Source organism: Lepidochelys olivacea (assembly GCF_965140295.1).
Source record: "Lepidochelys olivacea isolate rLepOli2 genome assembly, chromosome: 7".
Classification (NCBI taxonomy): domain Eukaryota; kingdom Metazoa; phylum Chordata; order Testudines; family Cheloniidae; genus Lepidochelys; species Lepidochelys olivacea.
In genome coordinates this window covers 69,425,932-69,448,393 of record NC_140417.1, presented here as the reverse complement: position 1 = coordinate 69,448,393, position 22,462 = coordinate 69,425,932, and the positions used below count along the sequence as shown (strand labels likewise).

Sequence of the window (22,462 nt, the reverse complement as noted above, 5' to 3'; positions counted from 1 at the left end):
TGTGCCTGGCCAGGGAGAATCTGGCTAGAGCCCAGAAGAAGCAGAAGGTCTGGTCTGACCGCACAGCGCGGGCCCGTGCCTATGCCACTGGGGATCAGGTGATGGTTCTCATCCCCGTGAGAAAGAACAAACTACAGGCCACCTGGGAAGGCCCTTTCAAGGTTGTCAAGCAGCTAAATGAGATAAACTATGTGGTGAAGCTGTCGAACCAGGCGCACCACCGCCGGGTGTACCATGTGAATATGATGAAGCCATATTATGCCAGGGGGAATATGGTGTTGGCCGTGTGTGGACATTGGGAGGAGCAGGGAAATGACCCTTTAGTATATCTATTCCCTGGGACCAGAGCTGGTTCCCCCCCGGAAACAATTCCCCTCTTGGATCAGCTAACCCCTGCCCAGCAAGCTGAGATGAGAGGGGTGCTGCATCCATACCGACAGCTGTTTTCCAACCAGCCTGGACGCATTAATCTGACTGTCCACCGGGTGCAGACAGGATCGCACCCGCCGATAAGATGCTCCCCGTTCCGAGTCACAGGGAAAACTGCTCAGGACCTGGAAAGAGAGGTCAGGGACATGCTGGCTTTGGGGGTGATCTAGCCATCTGCCAGCCCTTGGGCCTCGCTGGTGGTGCTGGTCGCCAAAAAGGACAGGTCGATCCGGTTCTGTGTGGACTATCGGAAACTCAATGCCATCACTGTATCTGATGCCTACCCTATGCCCAGACCTGATGAGCTCCTAGACAAATTGAGAGGAGCTCGATACCTTACCACCATGGATCTTACAAAGGGATACTGGCAAGTGCTGCTGGATGCAGATGCCCAGCTGAAATCGGCCTTTATCACCCCTCTGGGGCTCTATGAGTTCCTGACCCTGCCTTTCGGCCTCAAGGGAGCACCAGCCACCTTCCAGCGCCTGGTGGATCAGCTACTGAGGGGGATGGAGAGTTTTGCCATGGCGTATATTGATGACATCTGTGTCTTTAGCCAGACCTGGGAGGACCATGTGTCCCAGGTTAGACAAGTGCTGGACTGACTCCAGGAGGCTGGGCTGACCATAAAAGCTGAGAAGTGCAAGGTGGGGATGGCTGAAGTATCTTGCCTGGGCCATCGGGTGGGGAGTGGCCGCCTAAAGCCGGAACCAGCTAAGGTGGAGGTGATCAGAGACTGGCCCGCTCCCCACACCAGAAAGCAGGTCCAAGCCTTTATTGGGTTGGCAGGATACTATTGAAGGTTTGTGCCCCGCTTTAGCACCATAGCCGCCCCCATCACTGAGCTATACAAGAAGGGGAAGCCAGACAAGGTGGTCTGGACCGAGCAGTGCCAGGAGGCTTTCCAGGTGCTGAAGGAGGCTCTGGTCAGTGGCCCAGTTCTGGCAAACCCAGACTTTGACAAGCCCTTTATGGTGTTCACCGGCGCCTCAGACTGGGACTGGGGGCGGTGTTAATGCAGGAGGATGAAAAGGGGGAGAGACACCCCATCGTGGACCTGAGCAGGAAGTTGCTACACCGGGAGCAGAACTACGCGGCCATTGAGAAGGAATGCCTGGCCATAGTGCGGGCCCTTAAGAAACTAGAGCCATATCTCTTTGGGTGACACTTCACCGTGTACACCGACCACTCTCCCCTGACCTGGCTACACCAGATGAAAGGAGCCAACGCCAAACTCCTGAGGTGGAGCCTACTCCTGCAGGATTATGACATGGATGTGGTCCATGTGAAGGGAAGTGCCAACATGATAGTGGATGCGTTGTCCCGGAGAGGGGGCCCTGAACTTCCCCAGGTCACTGGTCAGAGTGACCCCGCTCAGTTCAGTCTCGAAGGGGGGAGAGATGTGATGCAGCAGGGAGGGGGAGTGTTGACCTGGGAATGTGGCAGGGGAGTTTCATTGGGGATGAGATACCTGAGAGCCTGTAAACTGAGCCAGGAAGGGAAGGGGGGAGGTAACACCTCTTCCCAGGAAACTGGACAAAGGCTGCAGGAGAGAGCCTGCTGGGGGGTTTTTGGTTTCAGTTTTGTGCTGGGTGGTGGAACGCAGGGAACCCCAGAGCTGGAGTCTAAGTTCCCTGCCCCCCAGAAGGACTTAACTGAGGGGTCCTGGTTGTACCCACAAGCTCTGTTTTAAACTGTGTTCCTATTGTCCAATAAACCTTCCATTTTACTGGCTGGCTGAGAGTCACGGTGAATCCCAGGAAGAAGGGTGCAGGGCCCGAACTCCCCCACACTCCGTGACAACTGGTGGGAGCTGTGGGATATCGTGACCTTCCTTCCCACTGGCTGTGCTATTATTCACCATTCAACAGCCTATTAAAATAACTGAATGTCAAGCTTGACTGCTATGTTTAACAGTAATGCATCCGATGAAGTGAGCTGTATACTCAAATACATTGGTTAGTAGCTAAGGTGCCACAAGTACTCCTTTTCTTTTTGCGAATACAGACTAACACGGCGGCTACTCAGAAACCAGTAAAATTATCATTATCAGTAGATCTGTTGCAGAAATAACCAGGAATCCCAGTAATTACTATTGCTGTCAGCCGTACAGGTCCCAATTATTTAAGCTGGTCAGGAATTTTTCCGTGAATTCCCCCCCACTCCTTTGGAAAATACTTATTCATCAAACCCAAAACTATTTGCAGGGAAGGATTGGTTTCAACAAATCTAACAATTAAAAAAAAATACAAAGAATGACTTTTTCAATACAAAGTTTCACTTTTCAGCTTAAAATAATTTATAGTTATTTAGATTGAAAGTAAAAATAAGAGTCAAAATCAGGATTTAGGCACTCATTCCCGCAGTCCTGACTCAGGATGAGAAAAATTTTGATATCTTGAAAATTCTTATGGGACAGGTAAACCCATGAAGGGGGAACAGACATGTGTCATGTTCTGTCCTCAGTGGTTTCTTCTGTAGATTTTCCCCCGTAGTTTGAAAGTTTTATTTCTGATTAAGGGAAAGCAAAAAGAAGAAAGAAGTAAAATCTCCATGTGAGATCACAGTGTGAGCCTCCTCTGTAAAATGTTGCATCACATCTGCCTCTCAAAATGGCAGCTGATCCTCTGCAGCCAGATGGACTCCTTACAAATGTTAAGATATGCTTAATGGTTGTATTTGCTTCCCATTCCACATTGGCAATCCCACTATTTGAAGAGGTCAGAGGCACTGGGGGCTACTGAGGACATAAAGCCAGTGCAGAACCTGGTCTCTCATAATTCCTAGGGAATGCACAGTGCCGGAGGACTGGCCTTACAGCCTCTTCCATGGGGGAAGCCAACAACCTCTGCCCTCCTCCTATGCAAAGATCAGATATAAAACTACACTAGGAAAACCTTATGGAGATTTCCTACTCCTGAGCCACTGCCTACATGAAAATTGGGCCCATTGTTATCTACCTAAGAAAGTCATTACAAGACTATCGTGCCTATTGAAATCCTAAAATGATTAATACTGCAGGTCACATTGTAGGAAATATCTATACATGGCTAAATACCGTTCAATAGCCATTAAATCTAGTCTATAATGAAAGATGGGGAAGGAGAATTAAACATCAGTTTCTCTCTCAAGAGAAATGGGAAACGTTATAGTAAAATATTAGAGATATGTGTCGGTCTCTTTTCTTACCTTTCTTTCAGAACAAGATTATGAACAGGTTTTATTAGACCCCTGAATGTTTCTTCAAGGCTGGGCTAATGAATCAAAGCAAATGCTGGAGAGGTCAGCAGCAGCATGTCAACCTCTCTCCCATTCTGTTCTCCTGTCATAAATTAGAAAGTGATTGGAATATAGTATGCAAATTTCAAAGGCTGTATGTCTTGGGTCAGCGTGGTCCTGAAATGATAAAATATAATTCTATCTGGGGCTATCTGAAAGAAATACATGACACCTACATTTTGCTCATGTTGAAATCAATGGAAGATTTGCTACTGTCTTTAATGGGAGTGTTTTCACTTTAAATCTCACTGTTGACCACATTAGTTATACTCCCAGATAGAATATTAGTGTGTGGAGAGTTCTCTGGGTCTTTCTCATGCCAGCAATGCCATGCACGTAAGTTTCTGTATGCTAGATGAGGTATTGTGATTTGTTAATATTTTTATTAACTACTACGTACAGTGTATTTTTAAATTTTAGCATGTGCTCAAGTCTATCCTTATTCACCTAAGTGTCTAAGCCGGTGTCTAAAATTAAGCACATGCTTAAATCCCATGGAAGTCAATGGAAGCTAATGAGGGGTTTGCAGGTAGTAGGGCCCTGATTCAGTTAGGGCTGTCGGATAAAACGTTGGCCTTATTGCAGACAAAACTACCATTCAAATTAATGGGAGGGTTGTCTTCAATCAGGCTGCAGTACCTCAGGGCCCTCAGGCTCTGTATCTTCATTTAATGCTGAAGAAAGAGTACAAGCAGATAAAATATATTCGAGTTATGTTTTTCCCCACAAAACATGGTTAAGATATATGGTTAAGTGCTCTTAACAAGCAGGGGCAGCAGGTTTGTATAATTTTTGGTGGTGCCCAGAACGGGTCCAAGTCCCGCTGCCCCGCCCCCACCCCGGTCTTTCATTATAGACTAGATCTAATGACTATTGAATGGTATTTAGTCATGTATAGCTATTTCCTACAATGTGACCTGCAGTATTAATCATTTTAGGATTTCAATTATCAGACACTTTGGGGGTGGGAGGGGCTCAGGGCTAGAGCAGAGGGTTGGGGTGTGGGGGTGAGGGCTCTGTGGCGGGACAGGGATGGGGATGAGGAGTTTGGGGTGCAGACAAGGTGGGGCCAGAAAGGCGGACTCCCCCCCCATCCCTCTCCCCACCAGCAGCAACGAGCTCCGGGGGAGGGGACCCCTCTCCTCCACAGCAGCACACTCACCTCGCACCATGGTCACTGCACATGATCCTACGGTGCCTCTGAGGTCCACGAAGCTCCCTCGCCTCCCCTGTGGTGGGTGTGGGGCAGGGGGTACCATCACGTGTGTGCCTCCTCCCTTGCTGCTGCCCCTCACTGTAGCCTCACTGGAGGTCGAGGATGGGGCTGCCCGTTTCCCAGCATCAGGCAGGAGCGGTGACAGCGGGCGGGGGGCCCCCTGTGCTGGTGGAGGTTCCTGCCGGAAAAGGAAGGGTCTGTCCGTCTGAGGCATAAGGGCATGGTCAGGGTCAGCCTGGCTCAGCCTGCCCTGGCACTAGTGGTTGGGGGGCGCTAGGACCTTGTGGTGGCAGTTGATGCTGGGAGCTGGCAGAGCGGAATGCAGCGCGGAGGTGCAGGGGACAGCCGCCAGCTGCCCAGGGCGCAGGCAGGGATGCTCGGGGCTGGCATGCGGGGGTGGCAGGCAGGGATGGGTGAAAGACCCGGCCCTCAATATTGCTGGAGCATGGGCACCACAGGCCCATATAACTTGCTGCCCCTGTTAACGAGGGCTTTTCTGGCAGCTCTTATTCCATCCATAGACTTCCCACTGAGAAGGGGGGGCGGGGGAGAGAGAGAGAAAGAAAGAGACTTTCTATGTGGATATTTGTATTCTATTGAACCATTCATCCAGCTATCAGCCTCAACTCCCATTTCTTTATATTGTACTGGAAAAGACAATGCCACTGTTTAAACCAATTTCATTAACACAGGTAATTTTACTACAGCTGATCACAACAATGCTACCATTGTGTGGAGACAAATGGGATGGTTCTAAAGGCAAAAAATCTGAAGACTATTACTCTTGACTTTGAAAACTTCACTTGATATTGAAATAGATAAAGCAACATTAATTCAGTTTGAAGTTAAGCACTCTGTTCCATTAAAATGGCACTGATTTGCTTCTGATATAAAATGAACCACCAAAGACATTGATAAAAAAAAAAAAAAAAGCTTTACAAAGGGATATACAACTGATCATCAATTACAGCAAAAGGATTAAGGTGTAACTTGAAAGGAATTTTAGAACCATTGGTAGTTGACAGTATTACATTAACAAACACAATATTAGCTAGCAGTCAGGTTTCTCCTTGATTATTGTGAATAGGTCTGGGGGCAAGGGAAGGAGAGATAGATATCTTCATTTATCTGCAGACTGTGGCCCAAAGAAAGTGCAACCAAGCCTTTCCAGCTCACCTTGACTGTCTCCTTGGCAGAGAGAATGTTTTTAGTCCATTGGATTTTGAACAACTTCAGAGACCAAATGGGTAACACTTTAGAACTGTATTTAAAGTTCAGGAGAAACTTTAGAACTGTATGTAGAGTTCAGGAGAACTGAGTGAAAATTCAAGGCCCAGACTGTAAAATCCTTATTCCCAAAATTAGTTCCATTGCCTTCAATAAGTCTACATGTGTAACTACTCACCAAAGGGAGTAAAGTGGCTGCAGTGATGTCCCAAATGTTGCCTTGATATCTGTGAATAGTCTCCTAGCAAGACAATATTTTTAAAATTTATTTGTATATAGAATTCTTGAAATATTTTTGGCTTATAATTATAGGTCAGAGGTCTCATTTGCAACAGTTTATTGCAAATATTTTCTATTTAGTATTGGAAAATTGAACTGTAACTAAATACCTTGGTTACGTGGTATGTCTCTGTTCCCTGACTGGACAATCTTAGCTCAGAATCAGGTTTTCATCATGATTACAAGTTTGAAATTTAGACCCTGATCCTGCAACTGCTTATGCCCCTGCTTACCGTTCCTCATGAGACCAATCCTATTGAAATCAATTATTTTGCAGGGAAATTGAAATTGAGGCCTTAATCTCCCTGTATATTTTGCAACACTTGTTTTAACTTAAAAAGAAAAGGAGGACTTGTGGCACCTTAGAGACTAACAAATGTATCTGAGCGTAAGCTTTCGTGAGCTACGGTTCACTTCATTGGATGCATTCAGTTTTGTTAGTCTCTATGGTGCCACAAGTACTCCTTTTCTTTTTGCGGATACAGACTAACACGGCTACTACTCTGAAACCTGTTTTAACTTAGTTGTTTCTGTGAACACTTCTGCCACAAAACCTGTTTACTAGAATATTTATGGAAATCAAACACAGACACTCAAAGCAAATTCATAACAAAATTGTAATGAATATTCACTGAATTTTTTTTTCCAGAATTTGCCCATCTTTATAGTTTGATTTTTGCTGAAAACACTATCTAGGGGATTATTTAAATTTTCTTTATTTTATTTCAGTTACCAATCCAGATATTTATAGGTTTTGACATTTTGAATAATTATCCCACCAGGTATCTACCTTTTCCCTGAAACAGCAAACTAGTGTTAAGGGAGAGAGCGTATACCAAATGAAATAATTATATTCAGAATGTTAAAATGATTGAACATCTGAACTGTCTTGAGAGTTTAGAGAAAAGGGTGGTACACTTTAACAAATAGTTTCTTTTAGAGCTGATCAAAAAGCAGCAATTGTTTTTGTGGGAATTTTTTTTTTAAAAAATTGTTTTTAGTTTCCTGCAAAAACAAATTCGTTTTTCAGTTAATATTTTTCAGTTTTCTATTTCTAAAATCTGTGGTGGAAATCATTTTTAATTTAAAAAATGGAAGATCTCAAATGGAACAATTTTTCAGCAAAACTTTAAATTTTTTAAATACAGGGCATTTTCCATTTGAAAAAAAATGTTTATGGAAGATATTTTTACTAGCTCTCTCTCTCTCTCTCTCTCTTCTTCTTGAAGAATGGAAAAGTGATCTGTTAATCACACTGGTACAGGGTAGAAATGGAGCATTGCTTATATAGATTTCCTAGACTTGTAAACTAAGGATTAATTTAGATTTCAGCGGGAGCTTTGGGAGCTCAAGGCATCTCGGGATCAGTCCCTAAAAGAGGAAACAAATTGGCAGGTACCCACGTAGTGGTTCACTCACATGGGTAGCTATCAACTAGCAGTTTGTGAGGCAGTTCCACACAGTCATGACCAGGCAAATCTCCACTGCAGTACAGTACATAATGTGCTTGAGTTTGTAACTATTGAATCTTTAGAAGGCTGGGAGTGTCATCTACAAATCAAACACTTTATTTGTCCAGTCAGCCCAGTTAGATACTTTTATCATTTCAGGGAATCCCTGGGAGAAAGGAATATTTATGTACGGTGAAAGTACATTAGTAGATACAACACCACCTTTTCCAGCTCATACAGTATTGATGGCCTCAGTGATCTGAGTACCCAGCATGAGAATTTACAGTGGCTTGTGATATGCAAGAGCCAATAAGAAACAATGGCTTGCAGTCCCAGTGAAGCATGCAAACACACTCTAAGGGCAATGGGGGTGTTTTGTGTTCACAGTATCATCAATGGGTGTCCAGGAGATACAGCTTTTAATTAATTTGGTTTAGCTTTAGAGTTCTTTATTAAGCTTGGGCTTTTATATGACTTCCAAAAGAAGTTCAGGAATTTTCCTTGCAAGCCTCATTGGTACACCTGCTGAAAGAGCAGACTACACTCATGTCTTTTATATATATATATATATATATATATATAAGAGCTCTGTTGCAAGTTTGAATCATGGTTCGTGTGGTCACCAAGGATCACTTCTTTTATTTATATCGTGCTTCTGGTGTGCATGACTCTTTACACATGATAAGTTTTCTGACCCAAATAACTTTTACAATCTTAATTATCTCTCTTTTTTTAAATGTGAAAGTTGTTTAAAGAAAACCTTTTTCAGATGGGTTTGTAACAGAGGAAACACTGGTGGAAGAATTAATCAATAAGGCAATTTTTCTTAAAAATGCAAGCATACTGGGTTTCCAAAATACCAGCTGGCTAGAGTTACCGAAAATGCACTGAAGCAAAGTCTTCATACAACTAGAATAAGGAAACAGCACGTGCACCATTGCTGGGATCAGAAAAATGGAGATTTAAAAAGTACCTCCATGCATTTTCCAGAAAACATACTACCCTCAGGGTGTATGAAAATATGCTTCTAAATTCTTACATGTGGCACTTGAGTATTCAAAATATATGTCCATATACTACTCAGGACCAAATCCTTCATGCTGATAAGTGTGGCTACTCCTGAGGTATTCTTTGTAGAAGGCCACTTTTGTGCCATTCCTGAGGCTCCCCAGTCATCTCCACAGGACTACTCATGTCCTGCTCACACTTAGTCATCCCAATGCACAGGGTCGGGCCACACCATTTTGGCACCTGAGGTGGGGAGCTCAAATGACTGATGCCCCTCGCTTGGGCCAAAACTTTAAAAGGTCTCAATTCTGCCTTTTTCCTGTTCTACTCTTCCCGTGGTACTGCTCTGCTACCTACCCCAATAAAGGAGAACTAACAACTTAAAATTTTTGAACAAGGCATTTTAAGTAGCACTTAACTTTCAAACGCCTGAACAGCAAATGTAACTTTTCTTGTCTGCATAGTAAACACTGGCATTTTTATCTGTTTGAATAATCAAAGTGGTGCTTTCCGTGCCTTCTTGGTTGAAAAGATTTGAACTGCTTCCTGCTGAAGGTCAACAGTCTGGGCCAGCTCATGCTCTACTGAGATGGTTGCAAGGCCGACCAGCCTCTCCTGTATCGTTGTGGAGTGTAGATGTGCTTTTATTAACTTCAGCTTAAAGAAGCTGCGTTCTCCACTGGCAACTGTTACAGGAAGTGTTAGAAGTATGCACAGAACAACAAAAGCATTTGGAAAGAGGGTGGTCATCTTCTTTGTGCATATATATTCCAGAACAGTCTTTGGAGTTGATCCTGCTGAAATGTATCTTGAAAGGGCTTTCAGGTCATCACCTAAATCACTCGCATCAATATCGCGCATGTCATCATGGATCAACACTGTCTCTAGTGCCCTTCATTGCTGGTGTAGGTCTTCTTCAAGTATTGTGAGAAGTTTTGGAATATCATACAGCATCCCAAGTATACTGCTGTGTTCCTTGAGCTTCATGAAACATTCTTCAGCTGACTGTATTGCACGATCTAGCACCTGGTTAAAGAATTCAACTTTGAATTGTTGTTTGGGGTCTCTTATGGGATTATCCTGTGCCTCGTAATCAAAATGTCATCTTCTCTGGTGACTCTTGTATTCTTGAATGGGTGGGAAAATAGCTTCAGTGTGAAGTTCCTCGCCAATTTCTGTGCACTCTTCAGAACATTTTAAAATCCCTCATCTGACCGATAAGACTGTAGGTATGACTTTGCTTTGTCCAGTTGTTCCATTGCTCCAGATATATCAAGGTCAACACCTTGGAGTCTCTTGCTTACAACATTTATTTCAAACAGTATGTCATGCCACAACACTAAGCCACACAGAAATTTGAAGTTATGTATGTTTCTGGTGATTCCATTTCCCTCTGCCACTGTTCTCCCATGAACAGTTCCTGTCATAGCATTATCCTCCATAATGGCAACTATGGCATCATCTATCTTCCCATTTTGGTGTTTTATAGGCTTTATCGCCTCCACTCAACTTTCCCATCATGTGGCACTCAGTGGTTTCATTGTCAGAGAGAATGTTCCCAGATGTTGCTTCAAAATTTGCATCGATAAGTCGATGCAGAGAAAAATACATAGATGCTTCGAATTACATTAAAAAAAATTCAGCAGCCTCACTAGAAGCTGATGCTGCATCACTGACCACCAAGTTCAATGAATGAGAACTGCATGGGACAAAAAAAGCTCGAGAGTTTAACTCTTGGATCCATGTCTGCACTCCTCTGTTCTTTTCTCTCATGTTGGCACCATTATCATAGCCCTGACCTCTCATGTCAGCTATCACAATTCCTGTATCTTCCAGCTTTTTAAGAAGCACATTTGTCATGCCAACTCCTGTAGTATCATCAATGTCAATAAATTCTACAGAATGTTCTCTGACAGTCACCATTGCAGGGACATTTTCACTAGGCTCTGTTGTTACAAAACGCACCATTAAAGTCATTCGTTCCATATGGCTGATGTCAGGTATGCAATCCAGAATAACAGAGTAATATCTTCCTGACTTCAAATCTGCCACAATCTTCTGTTTGACTTTTGTTGCCAGTAACTGTATGATCTCATTTTGAATGTTTTTTTCAAGGTAGTGGTGTGTTTACATTTCTTGGGTGGTGACTCTTCTTAGATGCTCCTGGAGTACAGCATCAAACTCAGCCATCAGCTCCACAATTTTAAGGATGTTTCCATTGTTTGGCACATACAGCTGATCTGAAGTGCCACGCAGTGCTAGGTTTTGGGTAGCAAGCATTCTCACAATGGCAATGAGCCTTGTCAGAACATTTTGCCAATAAAGAGACTCTAATGCAATCTTCTCTTAATGCTGATCATTTATGGTGGCCTTCAACCTTAGTCTCATCTTGAGCTCTTTCCACCTATGGAATGCTCTCTGGTGATTTGCTGCCTTCTCATGGCATGCCAGGTTTCTAGCCAGATTTTTCCAGTCCTTTGTTCCTGTAGAACCCAATGTGGCTGGAAGAGTTTGCAACAAAAACAGTATGCAGAATTCTGGGGTTTTGAGTACATAAGCCATGGCCTCGCCACTTTGTCAGCATTGGGGATTTCACACCAGTAATGTGTTGGATTGAAATGTCTATTTTCATTGTCTTTGGAGAACATGAAGCTTTTCACTTGCTGTGTCCTATGCAGTACAAGGAAGTCCCTCAGGCTCCTGCTCAAGTGGGTCCACAACCCCGGATCATCTAGACTTAAGAAACTAAACTCAGCAGCAGCTCTTTCTTGTTCCTCCACCACACTCTTCTCTGATCTACACTTTTCTTCAGGAATGTGCATGGGTACATCCATTTGAGATGAAGATATGGATGCTGCAGTAGCTGCCTGGTCACCTGCACTCTGACTAACTGGAAGATCAGGCATCTCCTCACCACTCACATCCACACTCGGGCCGGAAGACTCACTGTGAACATTTGTGTCTGTATCTCAGGAGAGCTCCTTCCTGCTTAGATAGAAAAGCTTCCTTTGCTTGCTTTCTTTTCTTAATGCTGCCCCAGAAGGTTGTTTTCTTCTTTCACTCATGACTGCTGTTCTGGGCCAGCTAGAGTGGCTCTCAACACTCAATTGAAGGGGACAAATAAGCAGGCTGGTAGCAGGGCCTGAGTGAGGGAAGATATCAGTGTCTTAAGGGCCTAACTGGCTCCTACTACTTCAGTTGACTGCCTGTTCTCCTCAGGTGGGTTCAGGGAAGCAGCAGGAAACAGGAAGCTCCCTGAAAAGCTGGTGTTAATCGTCCAGGCTCCTGGGGGCACTAGAGAGGTAAATAAGAGGCTCCTCCTCCTCTCTCTCCCTGCAGCTCCTGCTGCTTTCTGTTATTCCCTCTCAGCTTTTATCCTGCCTGCCTGTTATGTCTCTTGTGCCATCCTTCCTCCAGCACAGCACTCCACCATCTCTGTGCATCTAGAGCAGAGAGAATACATATGCACCAGCAGCAGACACAATTTTCTACACTCTGGGTCCTAGTGGTGCCCCCTCACAGTCTGGCACCTGAGGCGGCCACCTCAGTTCACCTCATGGTAAGGCCAGCCCTGCCAATGCACCCACTGCCTGCTACTGGTATAATGAACAATGCAGCGAGTATGTTAGTGCTCAGCCCCAAACACTTTGCTCCCTGGATGGGCAACTCCACAGGACCAGATGTGTCCGTTCACCCTCCCCCTCTGCCCTCAATGCCACTGAATGTTCCTTTCTCACATGCAGATCTGTGAAGTCTGGGAACAGTAGGGGTAAATGCTGCCACAGAGGCACCTAAGACCCTTGCATTCAGTAAGGACAAGAGATCTGCAAATGGAGAGCTTCCACCATTTGCACAGATCAAGGGAACACAATCTGAGCCAAACGAGTACAACAGAGCCATTTCTTATGAAGCTGTTTTTCCACCATAGAAAAATTGCTTGTAATCCATATTTAATATATAATAACTAAACCTATAATTCAAGGATGTAACCTTAACTTAAAACTACTGGAAGAAATTCCAAGAGAGCAAAACACCACCAGCAACTAGTTCCAGCCTAGCAGAAAATTTGCATTGGCACACACCAAAAGGTAAATACACACACTGCAGGGGTAATCACTAGCACTAAACAAATATTGGTAGAGGCGGTTTCAGAGTACTTGCACTGCAATAAATTAGCTACAGAAATCAATTATGCATCATTATCATCAAGAAATCTAAAATATACCCAAGGAACAAGGATCAGTCCAGGAAATACAAGCCACTGCTCAAATGGAAATACCTCCTGCAATTGACAGCACAGCCAGGGGCACGTTAGTACTTCAGTTCACTAACATGAGCCTGTGGGAATCTTAAAGAAGAGACATAACAAAAACAAAACATAAATCTTCAGAAACCTGTGAAAAAATAGGCTACAGCTTGTAAATGATGCAGATTAATTTTATATATATCTATATCTTATATAAAAGAGAAAGAAAATTGCTCCCAGGATGAGAGATAACACTTTTCACCCTAGAGCAAATTTGTGCTGTGGCTTTATAAACACTGGAAGACAAGAATTTATGAGTTAGAATTCAAACCACTGTGGTGCACACAGGCACCACTATAAGATAACAATATAAATAGCCTTGTGTGTGTTTAAAGCAAATTGTGTATCCGTGTCTTCTGAAAGACAAGGGGGATTGTGCATACTCAAGGGGGTGGATCCTTAGCTAGTATAAATCTGGATAGCTTCAGTATAGTCAATGGAGCTATCATGATTCACACCTGTGGAGGTTCTGGTTCATGGAGCTCAACAAAGTCTGTTGAAATTAATGCAGAGTCTCACATGGTCTCAATGGACTCTGGGTCCAGCCCAGATTCAGTAAATATGAACACCATATATAGTCCATCTGTTTTACCAAAAATCTTTAAATAGACATCTCTCTGAGGCAGGGATAGTCTTTTACTCAGTGTTTGTTCAGTACGATGCTGCCCTGATACTAAATGGGGTTTTGAGGTGCTTCTTTGATGCAAAGATTCAATAATTTTTAAATACTCTTAAACTGTATATTAATTCCATTGTAATACCTAAAGCAGAGATGATACACTGGAAGTGAGCATCCAAATACCTTAGGTGGGTTTCAAAATCTTATCCCTGCAGTAGGTTTGTTTGGGGTGTTTTTGCTTTCCCATACAAAAGCCAATTCCATTAAGCTGGCAAAATCTGTACACAGCCTTAGTATTGAGACAAAAATCAAAAATTCCAGATGTAACAGGCATTCCAGAAAGCAAAGGTAATGAATGCATTGGAGATTCTTTCTAAAGAATATGCATAAATACTTGTGAACCTATATAGTGCATTTTTATTGCTATGATAGGGATATAAAGGAAAGTCAGATTCATTGAAGAATGAAAATGTTTTCCTTATTACTGAACTTTGTGTCCCTCTCAAAGTGGACTTACCATAATACGTCTTGCATTCAATTCCAGAGGCCATATTAACAGGAAGCCTTATAATGGAATTCCGCAACATGCAGCTCCCTTGACTCAACACTAGCTACCCCAGAAAAAATAAATCACAACTAAGATTTGCAGGTCACTGCTATAATATCATAAACCTGGACAAACAGGAAATTGAAACCATCACCACCTCAAAAGACTGTAGAGAAATGGACAGAACCAAACAACACTGAATGTAGAGGAAGCAAGGCGGGGCTTGGAATCTGAATGCAGATCCTGGCAAGAATCTGGTTTCAGAGTAGCAGCCATGTTAGTCTGTATCCGCAAAAAGAACAGGAGTACTTGTGGCACCTTAGAGACTAACAAATTTATTAGAGCATAAGCTTTCGTGGGCTACAGCCCACTTCATCGGATGCATAGAATGGAACATATAGTAAGATATGTATATATATATTTATATATATACACACATGTAGATAAATTGGAAGTTACCATACAAACTATGAGAGGCTAATTAGTTAAGATGAGCTATTATCAGCAGGAGAAAAAAAAAACTTTTGTAGTGATAATCAAGATGGCCTATTTAGACAGTTGACAAGAAGGTGTGAGGACACTTAACTTAGGGAAATAGATTCAATATGTGTAATGACCCAGCCACTCCCACTCTCTATTCAAACCCAAGTTAATGGTATCTAGTGTGCATATTAATTCAAGCTGAGCAGTTTCTCATTGGAGTCTGTTTTTGAAGCTTTTCTGTTGCAAAATTGCCACCCTTAAATCTTTTACTGAGTGGCCAGAGAGATTGAAGTGTTCTCCTACCGGTTTTTGAATGTTATGATTCCTGATGTCAGATTTGTGTCCATTTATTCTTTTGCGTAGAGACTGTCCAGTTTGGCCAATATACATGGCAGAGGGGCATTGCTGGCACATTATGGCATATATCACATTTGTAGATGTGCAGGTGAACGGGCCCCTGATGGCATGGCTAATGTGATTAGGTCCTATGATGGTGTCACTTGAATAAATATGTGGATAGAGTTGGCATTGGACTTTGTGCAGCTTGGAATCTCTGTTGGGCTAAGCCAACGTCCCTGGACTTCGGGAGTTTGAAATGCAGTTCTGAATGTTGTGGCTCAGGCTCCACTTGCATTTTAAGCATTGTGATTTGGGGAAGACAGCAATCTTCTGAGTTTCCTCCAAGGACTTCAAAAATATAGTAATTAAAAAAAAAACAATGGGATAAACACATTGTCTCATTGTTTTAATTCTCCCTTTTCTAAATTACTTTCCCCCATTCTGTACCTCCCACTCACTAGTTACCTTTTCATAGTCCATTTGTTTTCTGGAAGGCAGCAACAAGCATTTGTTAGCTCAGAAAATGTCTCTACTCTTGTATTTCCCCCACTACCCTCCAGTGTATTAGCAGCAGCTGCACATCTTTACCTAGGAAAGCTTCTGTTCTTTTTAATTTCTGTCTACTATGATGTCCTTTTGTTTTCTTTGAAATTTATCTTCAGTTAAGTTGCACTGTATTTTATTTCCAATACTTTTGGTTATATATTGTCAAGTTTTACTCTGCAGTTCTCTATGAGTTGGCTGGATGTTTTTCATTTCTTCTGTGGGGCTGTGGAAAAAAAGCAATTCCTTTATTTGAGAATCCTGACATTTATTAACATAATAAAACTCTCAAGATGAAATTGCGGTTTTCCAGCTAGTAATTTCATTTGCAGGAGAACTTACAAGGAATTTATTTTAAAGCCAGGTAAAACCTAAAATATGAGACATGCATGGAATGCAGACCCAAAAAAGTAGGAAATATATCATGAATTGAAAACTGTTTGGTTTTCTCATACATATTAATTAGGACAGGACAGGTAGGCTAAAGATCCAAACTTTCAAGTTTTCTTGTCCTATATCCAAAAATGTAGACAGTTCCTGGGAAATGTATAATTTAGAAAAGAATAATTTTGTTATTGCCAACATCTTATGAATATGAATTCTTTATACAGAACAAGGCAGCTTCAACTTTATGTACACAAATATTCTCATAATTGTAGATGCTGAATACTACAGGGAGGTAAACCTGAAAAGAATTGGAAAACAATGTGTCCTACTTTCAGCATACATAATAACATTTTATCTGAGGATCTGAAAACAGTTTACAAAAGTGGAGGAGTCTGTATTATTATCCCCTTTTTCCAGGATGGTAAATTGAAGCACAAAGACTCAGTGACTTGCAAGAGTTCCACTGTTGAGCCAATGGCCAAGTTCTGAAGACAACCCAGACCTCTTGACTCCCAGTCACCCATTCAAACTGCTAGGTCACACTGCTTCCCAAGATATCAGCCGCTTAAAAGACTATCCTAATTTTCCAAACATATTTGGTGAAGAAATCTTAGTTGCATTCACATCAGAGTACCCTATGATGAGAATGGCTGATCCAGAAAGTGAACAATACACTCAGTGAGCCCTGATTATAATTTAGACTGAACCCTAACTTCTTAGACAACCTTTTGAGGTAATACAGAAACCTGAGCCAATGTGACCAATGCAAATCACATAGAAACTGTCCAACTAAATTTCCCTCTGTGGAAAGCTTACTGAAATTCTTCCTCATAAATCACAAACACAGATAGATTTAATCTCACAAAAAGCTAAAGTTAACAAATGGAAAATATCCTATATGATATTGCAAGACATGTCTGAATTTTCTGATTTCAACAAGGATGGGAAGAGGCAATAATGAGGAAAGCTGCTGTCATTATGAAGAGCATTTATTATTTGTGTAACACCATAAGTGTTGGTGGTGCTTAACAAACATGTAAAGACAAGGTCCCTTCCCCTGAAGATCAGCTTACAGTCTAATTCTGAAAGATACAATACACAGGATACCCATTCAAGGGCACAAACAAATGGAGTCACCCTCTCAGGAGGAAGGGATTCAACAATAAGAAAAAGGTTCTAAGGGGATGTGGGAGAGTGGCACATATGAATTGTGAGGCTGTTCCAAGCATGAGAATATCATGAATTTAGGCACAAAGCTGAAAGTGAGAGAGAGGTACAAAGGTTGGAGTTAAGAGGGAAGAATTTCAAGGAACAGGCAAAGGAAATGAGATGTGAGATGTAGCTGCGGGCAAAGTCCCTCATTATTCAAAATGGGCCCTAAGTATCTGAAAAGGATGGAGAAACTACTCACTTAAGGAGTCACAAGGCCATTTCAATTACGTCCCTCCACTGAGAATGACTCATATCAAATACATTATGCTGTATGTTGTAAACAAACCTTCAGCATGGCCAGACAATTCTGAAATGATGCCATCCCGGGGAAGGGAGGAATAGGATCTGAGGAACTGAAAGGGGAAACATCTGTATACCCCAACTGAGTCCAACTGCCAGCTCCTTGCAAAGGGACCTGAAAGCAAACCAGGAGGCCAGTGAGAGTTCTTTAAAACTCTTCTTCTTTATACTTCATAACTTGTCTAATGGAATGATCTCCAACTTATCAATCTACTAAGTCTAAGCAGCTACCCTAAGTTACTCACTTCGGTATACCTGTTCCTTTATATGTGTTCTGATATTTAGTATGTTGCTGTAACAAATGCTTTAAAGCTCTCTGCCTCATATGTAAAAGTGAACAGGCATGATATCTAATAAATACTTCATGCCTTATACATGGATCTATCTAACTCCTCGGCTAGCAGAACTGGTAAGGGAGTGTCTGGAACTATAAAAAAGCGAAGCCAGGAAACTGCAAGATGTGGCTTGGGCATCATTGAAAGTAGAGAAATGTCAGGGATTGGCTAAAGTTTTGGGTGAAGATTCAGGTCACTTCATATTTTATCCAGAGTGATTTCCCCATCCTTAATTCATTCATTACTTCAAGTTTCAAAATTACATTCCCAACATAAAATGATTTGTGAAAGTTTTAAATCTTGTAGGTGTTTTTTTTTCCCTGTTGGAAACAGTGATTAGCTACATGGTGCCGAATAATTGACCATCTTCTATAAAATAGGTGAAAGGCTTTCCATTGCCACTGGACCCATAAAGTCTTTAATAGTGCACAGGGTCTTGTGGGGACTGTCTGCTCTGAGGGAAACTTCACTTTATAGGCCTGAATTTGAAAGTAAACAATAAGATATCACAAATTACACACGTTTTTAAAGTCCATTTGCAAAACTGCAAGACTGACTGATGAGATTGTCATTGGAAACTAGCAAACTCGATGTCAGAGGAAAGAACCTAATTCAACATATTAGTATTTCATACAATGTCTTATGAATGCATAGAGTAGTTCACCTTCCTTCTTAAAGTCATGTCAGTTAGCATTTTCAACCCTGGACATTAGTTGAAAAATTAAAATAACCTTGAGTGTCAATACCAGTTGACCACATCTCTTAGAAGGACCACTGGGGATTGTCTTCACCTGTAGTCAGTCAGTATTCTCCCATCTTTAAACTCTTGGTGACATAAATAATTACCACAAATCAGGTATCAAACGGTTGCTTCTAGGACCTTTTAGTGGTGGTAGTTTGCTGTTCAAACAGCTAATGACTGAAGATTTGATAACTAACATACTATTTTAACTATCCATAGGATTTTCATTCTAGTCCTAAAGACTGAAAACAGTCATTCAAATAAAGAACTGTAGTCAGGTGGGTTCTTCCTCTGTCCACATGGTTCCAGTAGTAACTCTCCACCTGAGGATGTGATAATTTCTTCCTGAAAAGATAAAAGGACATTTACAGTATCATTCAAAAGTACTTCAGCCTTCTCCTGTCCCCTCGAGAAACAAAACCACGGCAAAAAAGAAGATCCCCACCCAATTCAAGTAAGGACCACTTTGGTGAGATGAGAAACTGGCTGCTGTTGTCCAACTACACATCTTAAAAAATGATTATCTGCAATTCTAAGTCGACACACAAATGTGCACCTGATAAAACGTACACTGGGATACCAGCAGCTCCTCCTCTCTCTTCAAGGTGTGGAGCTGCCCATACAAAAACCAGCTATTTCTTTACCTCTCCTTTATACAGGGACTGATATTCCCTATTCCACACAGTCAGGGGAAAGGATCATGCTAGTTCCACATCCTTCTTAGTGCTCCGCATAATCTGTGCCACCCTCTGATAACTGTATGCCAATATAAAAAGAATGGAATAAAAAACTAAACCATTTTCCATTGTTAGCGTAGAGACTGTTATTCATTATATAAACTGGCACTTTAGAATACAGTAAAAATTGAGTGGGAAAATAAGAGTTGCATAAATCAAGGGAATTCCGTTTTGTTACTCATTAAAAATGACTGAAACAATTTAATTAGTCTATTAAAATGATTTAGGGATTAGATATGGGGCAAAACCATAGATCAGAACATCCCAAAGTTAGGAATGCAGCTGAATCCAAATTTAGATCCAAGTTATTGGGCTGGGATTTTCAAAGGTGCCCAATTCTCAATTAAACTCAATGGGAATTTGAGTGCCTAACTGCTTTAGGCCCCATTGAAAATCCCAGTCTTGGTCCATACCCAATCACTATGTTGGGTTGAAAACAAGTATGGAAATTTCCTATCCAAATGGAAACATTGTGGGAAAGTTATGGGCAAGCAGAGACAGGGGTTTAGTAGGGAAAGCCACTCTCAACTTAATTATAATGTTTGCTGCTTTCAACACTATATTTCTATGCAAAAATAAACCCTACTGGTTGTAAAAACTCATATAAACATTAGACTGACTGGTGCCACGTGATCTTTTGTGGCTGTAAAGTTGGGTAGTAGTTACCTGACCTGACAATCTCCCAACATCCACATTAACCAGTGTCTCCAAATAAAGACCAGAATGAGGCAAAGAAGAGGAAAGAGGGTCAAGCTCTGTACTACTGTCATTTCCTAGCCCCTTTAGTGCTGGTGGCTGGCTCTGAATTCTTACAGCTTTTGCTGTGGTCTTTGGGATCACAGTAAACTTTGGGCTCTGAAGATAAATGAATCCACCTACAGTTCATCTTAACCATGACAAAAGACCAGGAACCTTCCTGAAGGAGTTTCATCTAAAACAGAACTGGGGCAGGATCTGGAAGAGATTATGGTAATTTTCATTGTGTTGCTTTCACATCCTCTGGCATTGTGTCGCTGGCCATTAAAAGGCTGTGGAGGAATTGAGAGTGCACTTCAGAGGTAAGGGCAGACAGAAAAGTTTCAGAGACGATGATATGGAAGACAGGAACTGACACTCAGGAGCAAACTGACCAGTTTTACATATGTCCACTAAGCCAGGCAATTAAAAGAGAACTGGGTGGTCACTTTAGAGGAAGAGCAGCTTCTCTAATCAGCCTGTCATAACCACACCTGTCAATTTTATCATCGGGGACGCCCCCCAGGAATATTTTTTCCTTAATGTCTGGCCTTAATAGACATTTTGCTTCTGACAGGTGCCCTTGTTCTCTTTGCTGACGGATGGGCTGTCTTGTGTGGTTATTGCCTATGATGGGCAAGGAGAAAATAAGGGAAATACAGGAACTTTTGTCAGACTTGATTGCCCCCAAAAAGAGGAGGAGACATCACGGCTGCCAGAACTCCTGCCTGAGGGACTGAGTTCCTTGTTTTAGTGCCAGCTGTGCAACTGTAGATGCACTCTTCTATCCCTGGCCAGGAGTCTCCTGAGAGTCCCTCTCCAATATACCGATCTAGGTGCTGCTTGTTTCTGCAGGAGACAGTACAAAGAGACGCATTGACTTTGAAAAAGACAGCCAGCATGAAGGCTTCTTCAAATATATAAAATAAAATAGAGGTGTCTAGGCTCAGCTTTCCTTCTGCTTATCATGTGGGGTTTGTGTTGTACGTATAACGGGCTAGATCCACAGCATAGGCAGCACTATGCCACCTTTCTACCGCCCCGTCCCCTCCCCCCGAACTGAAGTTAGAACCATCTATGGCTGCTCTACCTTGTGCCAGGGGATAATGGTCTCGAGGAGTTGTTCCTCTAGCCAGGATCACTGGAGCACATTGCACTCTGGCCCCACCCCTCTTTGGAGTGGACAAAGAAGGTGTGAGGCAGGCTCACATTTCTCCTATGCTACTTAAATTCTCAGCTGCTGCATTAAGGCAGTTTTAAGACCTCTTCTTGTGCCATTTCTTGAGAGAGGCCAGGAATCTGTCCCAAGCTATTTATGTAGAATATTACACTCTGCTCTGACTCCATGGTCTGTTTCTTACTTGCAGTGTAAATTCCTTCAAGCAGGAACTGTCATGTTTTGCGGTGCCCTCATGTGTAGGCCCAACTTCTCATCTCCATTAAACTGATGTAAATCTAGTAAATTATTGCAGATTTACCCCAGTGTCACAGAGAAGAATTTCCCCTCTGTTGCTCAGTATAATAAGTAATAACAAGAGGTTCACTGGGGGAAGGAATAGAGTGTGCGTATGTGTGGAGCAAGCCTGCAGAGGTGCTACAAACTGAAGTTCATGGCACCTCAAGAAAGAGAGAAGTGGGAAGGGAAATTGGGAGCAGAGAAGAGGGGAAATTAGGGGAAGAAAAGGAAAGCTCCTTACATGTTGTCTGGGGAGAAATGGGATATGGAAATAGTCAGAGGAGAAAAAGTCCACTGGAATGAGAGTGAAACAAAGATGAGACAAAACAGGAGAGAAGGAAAAGTGAAGGAAATTCTATAGAAGAAGGGAACAATATGGGTGAGGATAAAGAGAAAAACAGAAGAAAAATTGATGGACAGAGACACATGAGAAAGTAAAAATAACCTTTCCCATCAAAAACTGTGCTGCTTTTTAGTCACAGACTGGCCCGTAGGAAGCACAACTTCCAGAAGAGCCAGTTCCTGGCCATGTAGAGTTGTCAAAGGCTCATGGTAAACTTAACTAAATTAAAAGCCCTTTTCTTGTAATATTTCCAACCAAATTTTGCAGACCAAAGAAGTTTAGAAAGTGTTAGCTCTGCCAGTCCCTATTAATGCATCTTTTGGTCCTTCAAAGCAGGCAGTGCATACAAAGCTGGTTAGAATGGGACACAAATGGATACTGAAGATTTTGAAACTGGAAAAAAAAATCCACTGGTTCACTTCAGCAGAGAAACAAAACTCCAGGTGTATGAAGTTTAATTTGTACATTCTGACTAGAGCCAATGTACAC

At 42.2% G+C, this 22,462-nt stretch overlaps 1 protein-coding gene across 1 annotated transcript in view; it reads right to left on the bottom strand.

Moving 5' to 3' along the window:
• Window positions 1–18,742: 18,742 nt before the first annotated feature.
• Window positions 18,743–22,462, bottom strand: part of SH2D4B (SH2 domain containing 4B) — a gene marked incomplete at its 5' end in the record, with an annotated part of 106,822 nt that continues 103,102 nt past the window's right edge. The window contains one exon of the mRNA XM_084634506.1: window positions 18,743–19,047. Within this exon, the coding sequence (XP_084490632.1) occupies window positions 18,955–19,047 (93 nt within the window). The 3' untranslated portion in view covers window positions 18,743–18,954. The remainder of the gene's footprint in view (window positions 19,048–22,462) is intronic.